The sequence below is a fragment of the Colobus angolensis genome, unplaced genomic scaffold, assembly GCF_000951035.1.
Source record: "Colobus angolensis palliatus isolate OR3802 unplaced genomic scaffold, Cang.pa_1.0 Scaffold258, whole genome shotgun sequence".
Lineage (NCBI taxonomy): Eukaryota > Metazoa > Chordata > Mammalia > Primates > Cercopithecidae > Colobus > Colobus angolensis.
In genome coordinates, this window is record NW_012115799.1 from 4,626,004 (window position 1) to 4,634,954 (window position 8,951).

General features: G+C 39.2%; 1 protein-coding gene across 3 annotated transcripts in view; it reads left to right on the top strand.

Moving 5' to 3' along the window:
- Positions 1–8,951, top strand: part of KLHL28 (kelch-like family member 28) — a 45,294-nt gene that overhangs the window by 27,581 nt on the left and 8,762 nt on the right. For all 3 annotated transcript variants that reach the window (XM_011947074.1, XM_011947075.1, XM_011947073.1), the window contains one exon: positions 7,120–7,563. In XM_011947074.1, the coding sequence (XP_011802464.1) occupies positions 7,120–7,563 (444 nt within the window). The remainder of the gene's footprint in view (positions 1–7,119; positions 7,564–8,951) is intronic.

Genomic DNA, 8,951 nt, shown 5'->3' on the forward strand with positions numbered 1-8,951 from the left:
TTTTTCTGAGACAGAGTTTCACTCTTGTTGCCCAGGCTAGAGTGCAGTGGCGTGATCTCAGCTCACCACAACCTCTGCCTCCCAGGTTCAAGGAATTCTCTTGCCTCAGCCTCCCAAGTAGCTGGGATTACAGTCATGAACCACCACGCCCGGCTAATTTTGTATTTTTAGCAGAGACGAGGTTTCTCCATGTTGAGGCTGGTCTCAAACCCCTGACCTCAGGTAATCCACCCGCCTCGACTTTCCAGAGTGCTGGGATTACAGGCGTGAGCCACTGTGCCCGGCCTTGGTGGGTAATTTCAAGCAGAGTTGTAGAAATGCTGTAGATACATTACAATGGGCTGAGAAGCGAATACAAACTAAGGAAATAAACTGAATGAAGACTTTTAAGAATCTTGCTCGAGACAGGAAGGAGAGAGTTAAGGCAGTAACTTATAGCATCAGGGGAAGTTTTCTTTGGTTTTATTTTGTTCTTGAAGAGAGAGACACGAGGTTTTTTTGTTTGTTTGTTTGGAGACAGTGGCTTGCTCTGTTGCCCAGGTGTCTCCTTCTGTTGCCCAGGCTGGAGTGCAGTGGCGTGATCTCAACTCACTGCAACCTCTGCCTCCTGAGTTCGAGCAATTCTCCTGCCTCAGCCTCCTGAGTACCTGGAATTACAGGCACATGCCACCACGTCTGGCTAATTTTTGTATTTTTAGTAGAAACAAGGTTTCACCATGTTGGTCAGGCTGGTCTTGAACTCCAGACCTTGTGATCTACCCGCCTCAGGCTTCCAAGTATTTTTATAATTAGATGAGTAAAGAGATAAGTAAAGAGGGATAGGGTAAAGATATAAGATAGATGAATGCTTATTGATGGAGCAAGATCTTAGAGGAAATAGAAGAGATTGATATCAAAAGTAAGGATAGAAAGTTGTGAATAGGAGAGAGAGAGACTCTTTATGCCTCAAGACAATTGAGGTTTACTGACTGGGGGAGGGGTGAAAGCAAGGGTTTAAAACAGTACTTGTCCAGTGGTTTTAGTTTTCTTTAATTAAGAAAGGAGGCCTGCTAGAGAAGAAAGTGGAGATTGGGTAGGTAGCTTAAGAAAATTGGGGAAGCTCTGCAGTGAGCCAAGACTGCGCCACTGCACTGTAGCCTGGGTGACAGAGCAAGACTCCATCTCAAAAAAAAAAAAAAAAAGAAGAGAAAAGAAAATTGGGGAAGCTCTGAGAACTGTATTGTTTCTACTTACACATAAGGAGTCATAAGGATGGCAATATATTGAAAGCATTTTTTGACTAGTTGTGCAAATACGTTAAATGTACATGGACATTCAGCCACATCACTCATCTCAACACTATAAACCACAGGTCTAAGTCAAGAATGAAACTCTTATTAGAACTGATTATTATTTGCCCTCTGCTATAGTTTAAATGTGTCCCTCCAAAATTCATGTTTTGAAAACTTAATTGCTGTTTTAACAATTTTAAGAGATGGGGCCTTTAAAAGGTTATTAGGCCATAAGGCCCTGCTCTCATGAAGGGATTAATGCTGCTATTGTGGGAGTAGGTTAGTTATCTTAGGATTGGGCTCCTGACAAGAAGGTAAGTCCTACTTCCATTTTCTCTTTGTCTAACATACATATTCGCTTGCGCTTCATGTGATGTCTTCCATCATGAGATGACCCTTCCCAGATGCAGGCATCATACTCTTGGACTTTACAGCCCCCAAAACTGAAAACCAAATAAACTTCTGTTCTTTATAAATTATCTGGTATTTTGTTATAGCAGCAGAAAATGTACCAAGGCAGAAATCTGGCACAAAAAAAGTGGGACCATTGTTATAACAAATATCTGAAAATATGGAAGTGGCTTTGGAACTGGTTAATGGGTAGAGGTTGGAAGAATTTTAAGTAGGAGTCCAGAAGAAGCCTAGATTGCTGTGAATAGAATGTTAAGGGTGATTCTGGTGAGGGCTCAGAAAAAGAGAGCCACAGGGAAATTCTGGAACTTTTTAGAGATAAGTGGGCATGATCAGAATGTTGATAGAAATGTGCACAGTAAAGCTATTCTGATGAGTTCTCAAACAGAAACTGAGAGTAAAGGCCATCCTTATACATTAGCAAAGACCTTTGCTGAATTACATCAGTGTCCTAGGACTTCATGGAATGCAGAACTTCAGAGCAATGAACATTCAGACTGCTTTGTGACTGCTTTTAACTGCATATAGTAAGGTGCAAGAGGGAAGGAATGATTTAAAAATTGAATTTATAATTAAATGGTAAGCGGAACAGAAAAACTTGGAAAATTAGCAGCTTGACCATGTAAAAAGTGAAAAGGTATCTTTTAGGAGAGTAAACCATGGATGTGTGCTGAAGAGATGACTGGTTACAAGGGAGACAAGTACTAGTCAAGACAATGGGAGAAAGGCCTGAAGGTATTTTAAGATCTTCAAGGCTGTGCCTCCCATAGTAGTCTCAGAACACTAGGAGGGCAGAAGTGTTTTGGGGGATAAGCCTGGGACACCCTCCACGTGCTCACTGCCCATGGCCACCTTGGGAGTCTGCTCTCCACATTCTAGTGTAGCTGCCCCAGCTGTGGCTCAAATAGGCCCAGATGTGGCTCAGGCTGCTACTCTAGAAGGCACAAGTAGTAAGCTTTGGTGTTGGCCATGTGATTTTAAGTCTACAGGCTTGCAAACTACAAGAGTTATGGGGGCATGGCTACCTTCTACTGTAAGACTGTTGCAGATAGCACAGGGGGCAAGCAGAAACTTGTTTTGAGGCAGAAGCACTACAGAGCACCCTCACTAGGGCAATGGCTAGGGGAGTCATGGGAATGGGGCCATCCCCAAAAACCACAGAACTGTAGTGCAAGTCGTGTACAGTGTCAGCCTGTCAGAACTGCAGGCACAAGATTCCAACTTGTGAGAGCTGCATGGGCTAAGCCCAGCAAAGTCATGGGGGCAGGGCTGCCAGAGGTCTTGGGGGCCCAACTCCTGCCCCAGTGTATCCAGAAAGTAGGACATGGAGTCGAAGGAGATTATTCACCAGCTTTAAGACTTAATGTTTTCGGCCGGGCGCGGTGGTACAGGCCTGTAATCCCAGCACTTTGGGAGGCCAAGGCGGGCGGATCACGAGGTCCGGAGATGGAGACCATCCTGGTTAACATGGTGAAACCCTGCCTCTACTAAAAATACAAAAAATTAGCCGGGCGTGGTGGTGGCCGCCTGTAGTCCCAGCTACTCAGGAGGCTGAGGCAGGGGAATGGCGTGAACCCAGGAGGCAGAGCTTGCAGTGAGCTTAGATCGCACCACTACACTCCACCTGGGCGACAGAGTGAGACTCCGTCTCAAAAAAAATAAAATAAAATAAAGACTTAATGTTTTCTTTGTTGGGTTTTGGATTTACTTGGGGCCTCTTACCCGTTATGTTTCCTATTTCTCCCTTTTGGAAGGAGAATATCTATCCTATGCCCTTCTCACTATTGGGTTTTGGAAGTAAATAACTTGTTTTGATTTCACAGGCTCATAGCAAGAAGGTAATTTGCCTCAGGATGTATCATGCCTTGACTCTCGCTCATATATGATTTAGATAGACTCTGGACTTTGGACTTCTGAGTTGATGCCGGAATGAGTTAAGACTTTTGGGGCTATTGGGATGGAATGAATATATTTTGCATGTGAGAAGGACACGAATTTTTGAAGGCTGGGGCAAAATTCTATGGTTTGAAAGTGTTCCCCAAAAGTTCGTATGTTGGAAACTTAATTGCCATTGAACAGTATTAGGAGGTGGGGTCTTTAATAGGTGACTAGACCCTGAAGGTGCTGCCCTCTTGAAGGGGTTAATACCATTATTGTGGGAGTGAGTTATTGCAGGAGTGGGCTCTTGATAAAAGGATAAGTCCGGCTGCCATTTTCTCTGTCTTGTGCACAGGCTTGCTAGCTATCCATGTGATGTCTTCCACCATGAGATGACCCTTCCCAGAATCTAGCACCATATTCTTGGACTTCCCAGACTCCAGTACCTTGAGCCAAATAAACTCCTGTACTTTATAAATTACCCAGTCTGTAGTATTCTGTTACATCAGTAGAAAATGAACTAAGACACTGTCAAAAGACCATAAGGACTAATGACATTATATGTTGTATGTATTTAGCTAAATCATCTCCAGAAATCCATAACTTCTAGATAACCCATCATCATAACCTTTAGTCTTACTATCACTGAGAAGTCTTACTCTCATACCAACCAATGTTCCAGTTCTCTGACATCAACTAGGTATTTAACAGTTCAATTCTGAGCTGGGTACAGTGGATTGTGATTGTAATCCCAGCACTTTGGGAGGCCTGGACAGGCAGATCACAAGTTCAGGAGTTCAAGACCGGCCTGGCTAATATGGTGAAACCCTGTCTGTACTAAAAAAAAAAAAAAAAAAATTAGCCAAGCGTGGTGGTGCACACCTGTAATCCCAGCTACTCAGGAGGCTGAGGCAGGAGAATTGCTTCAACCTAGGAGGCAGAGGTTGTAGTGAGCTGAGATCGTTCCACTGCACTCCAGCCTGGGCGACAGAGCAAGACTCCGTCTCAAAAAAAAAAAAAAACATTCAATTCTGACACTAAGTCTTAAGAGTTAGCCATATCCCACAGGTTAAGGGCTCAGTCCTAGACTGTTCCTACTTCAGATGCCAGCCTTTGTCATTACCAGTGACTTCAACACATTCAAAAATCTTGGTTCACACATTCCACTCTTTTGACAGTGGTTTTTTTCTTGCCAGTTTCTTTCTTTCAGTACACACCCTCCAATGAGTCTTTGTCCCTTTCAGGATTCTTCATCAATTGGCCCCATAATCAGTTAGTAGAACTGATTGCTCTTTAACCACCACATGTTCTTATCTTCCCAGCTTACCCAGCATAGATTCGAGGAACATCACAGTCATCATTCCTTTAAATACACCGTGGCCCTTTGCCTTTCTGTTCCTCCGTCATACTCATCTAGTTAAATTCAATTGTCCACTTATGCCATGGCTGCATCTGAGCAGCAGAATATAACTAGAGAAACCTACATACCCATTTTAACTTATCTCACATGGGGCCTTCAGCATTCCCCAGTAACACTCTACATTTCCTTAATCAGTTTATTCTTTGACTCCCTCATGTCTCACACCTGCTCTCTTAAAAAATCCAAAACCCCTTCCCTTTACCTCTTATTCTACTGAAAAGTTGGAAGCAACCAGAAGAGAACTAGCCCATCTTCCCAACACCAAATCTACCAAGTTGTTTCTAAGACCAACCTTTCCACCTCTCTACTTATTCAGTAGATTCCATTCACTCTCCATTACACAAAGACTTTGCTTTTCCACTTATCCTATCTCTCTCCTGTATCATTACCTTCTCCCTCTGTGCTATATCTATCATTACTGTCAGCATGCAAACACATTTTGGTTTAAGCTTCCAGGTTAAATTAATCCCCTCTGGTCCGCTTGGTCTTTCTCTGCCCCACTTGATAGCTACCTGCTCGTATTTATTTTACTCATTATAGTAAAAATCATTTTAAAATTATACCCCCTGTTTTCACTTTCTTATCTCCCATTCTCTTTTAAACCTTGTTAGGGTCAAAGTATTCCATCATATATCATTGCGTCAATTTCACATTTTTAAAACAAGTATTATAATAAACACTGACTTTAAATAGGAATTCAGTAACTATTGAGTGAATGAATATACCTCGATTATGCTGGCTGGAGGACTTTTCTTATGCTGTTACATTATTGAGTTTGGGGACATTAGCTACTTTTTCCCAGGTTTTGGGGGTGGGGGGTAAGGATATATATGTATATGCAAAAGATTATATAGTATATGGGTGCAGGGTATCAAGAATAAATACTTGAGTACCTATCAACCAGCTTCACAGACTATTAACAATACTTCTGAAGTCCCCATGTGCCTCTCCTTGCTACCATCTCCCTTCCTCCACAAGTATCCACTGTCCTGAATTTATATGAACTATTTCCTCTTCATTATAATTTTGCCACATATTAAATGTGCCCTAATATATTGTTAGGTTTTACACATTTTAATATAAGTGCAGTAATATATATTACTCACAGGTGTTTTTTAACTGAACAATGTTTGTGAAATTCATCTGTGACATTGCATGAGGAAATGATTCACTTAATTTATATGTTATATAGTGTATAAGCATAATATACTTCATCTTGCTACAATAAAAAATTTAATTTTAAGTATTAAAGTGTTACACGCACAGAGAAAAACGTACAAATCCCAAATATAAGCTCAGTGAATTACCACAAAGTAAACATTACAAACCAGTTCAAGAAACAGAGTATGACCAACACTCAAAAGCCACCCTTGAGCTCCCTTTTTGTCCTCCCCAAAGGTGACCACTATCCTCACTCCTAATCCAGAGATTTGTTTTACCTCTCTAAGTTTACCTCTCTAACTAAGTTTTTGAACTTAGTTAATGTCCTTTTGAATTTGACTTTTTTGTCTCAACATTACGTGTATAAGATTCCCCAAGAGACATGTAGCTGTAGTTTGTTCCTTTCATTGCCATATAGTATTCTCTTGTATGATATGGCGCAATTTATTTATCCACTCTATAGTGGATGAACATTTGGGTTGTTTCCACTTTGGAGCTGTTACAAATAATACTGCAGTAAACACTCCTTGGACATATATGTATGCCTGCCTTTCTCATCAGTAGAGTTGCTCAGACAGGACACATAAGTACACTTTAACCATTCTCCTTTTGGTGGATGATTGTGTTGTGCTTCTATGAACATTTGTGTATATGTGTCTAGATGCAAAATTATAATAGACATTCAGAAGAGTAGATACATAGGAATGTAATTGCTGAGTCAGGACACATGTATCTTCAACTTTTTTAGATAATGTAAAATTGTTTTCCAGAGTAATTTATACAAGTTTATAGTCTCACCAAGGGAGTATGCATTTCTTGCTACACATTCTTGCCAACAATTATTATTTGACTTTACATTTTTTGCCACTTTGGAAGGTGTGTCATGGTTTATTGTGGTTTTAATTTTTGTGTCTCTGATTACTAATAAGATTAAAAATTTGGTTTTTAAATTTTAATTTTTTTCTGCTTATTCTTTAGTGTGGAGATGTACTTTCCTCAGAATGACTCTTGGATTGGTTTGGCACCCCTAAACATTCCTCGCTATGAATTTGGAATATGCGTTTTAGACCAAAAAGTATATGTTATAGGTGGTATTGAAACTAATGTGCGTCCTGGTGTCACTATCAGAAAACATGAAAATTCAGTAGAATGCTGGAATCCTGATACAAATACTTGGACTTCTCTAGAGAGAATGAATGAAAGCCGAAGTACTCTTGGAGTAGTAGTACTTGCAGGAGAACTTTATGCCTTAGGTGGTTATGACGGACAATCTTATTTACAATCTGTAGAGAAGTACATTCCCAAAATAAGAAAATGGCAACCTGTGGCACCAATGACTACAACAAGAAGTTGTTTTGCTGCAGCTGTATTGGATGGAATGATATATGCCATTGGTGGATATGGTCCTGCCCACATGAACAGGTATTTAACTTAATAACTAAATCGTATATGTTTGTGGATTTTTAAAAGTCTCATTAGCAATAATTTCTGAGTTTTAAACAATTTGTGTGTATGAATGAACTTCCGGCATTTGGGAAACTTAATCTGCTCCATGGATATAATTGTAATTGTTTTAAATGGGAATTTAATACAAACCTAACAGTCAAATCCCTCTCATTAAATTTTACATTCATTCAGTATAAATGGACTAGATTTTAAAACTCAGAAACCTAAAAATAAGATGAAGTTAGACAACTTTAGATTTTGTGTGGTGTGTACATCACACAAAATCTGTGGTGTGGTGTGGTGTGTGGTGTGGTATGTAAATTGTCTCTTATTGTATTGCTTAATAGAATAAAGAAGTAGAAATTTAATTCCTGTATGTCTATACAATATTATAATGCATCATAAACTTGAAACCTTATTTAAATATTCCTTTCTGAATTTTTTTCTGTAATCATACATGTATCATCAGGTATTTGACTATTGCCAGAGTTTGAATTTGTGATATCTGTATTCTGTAGTATTATCTGAATAAAGGAGAAATATATATGAGAAAATAAAAGTATGAAGTAACTAGTTATATGAGAAATTAATAATAATTCTGAACCTTTATTGAAAATTGATGTTCCAAAGGTTTTATCTTTGGTCAGGTGTGGCAGTTCATGCCTGTAATCCCAATACTTTGGGAGTCTGACGTGGGAGGATTGCTTGAGCCCAGGAGGTTGAGGCTGCAGTGAGCCTTGAATGCACTACTACACTACAGCCTGGGCAACAAAGTGAGACCCTGTCTCAAAAAAAAAAAAGAAAGAAAGAAAGAAAGAAAAGAAAAGATTGTATATTTAATAGTAATTAGAGTGGTTTGTGTTATTTTGATTGTGAGTATTTTAATGAGAGGTCATACAGTCAGCCCTCCATATCCATGGGTTCTACATCCACAGATTCAACCAACTGTGGATCAAAAATATTTGAAAAAATTTACAATAATAAAAAACAAAATAATACAGTATAACAGCTATTTGCATAGTATCATAATTAATCTAGAGATGATTTAAAGTATACAAGAGGATATGTGTAGCTTATATGCAAATATTATACTGTTTTATATAAGGAACTTGAGTATCTGCAGATTTTGGTATCCTTGGGATGGGGTGGATCCTGGAACCCATCCTCTGCAAATGCCAAGGTTTGTTTACTGTGAAAGTGATGGCACAACAGCATTTCATCTGTAAATTTTTACTTCTATTGAAGCCAAAGTATTCCTCCTTTTATTTATTTATTTATTTATTTATTTATTTATTTATTTATTTATTTATTTTTTGTCCTTAGTTGAAGGAAAAATATTTGGAACATAGACATGCATTTCTATT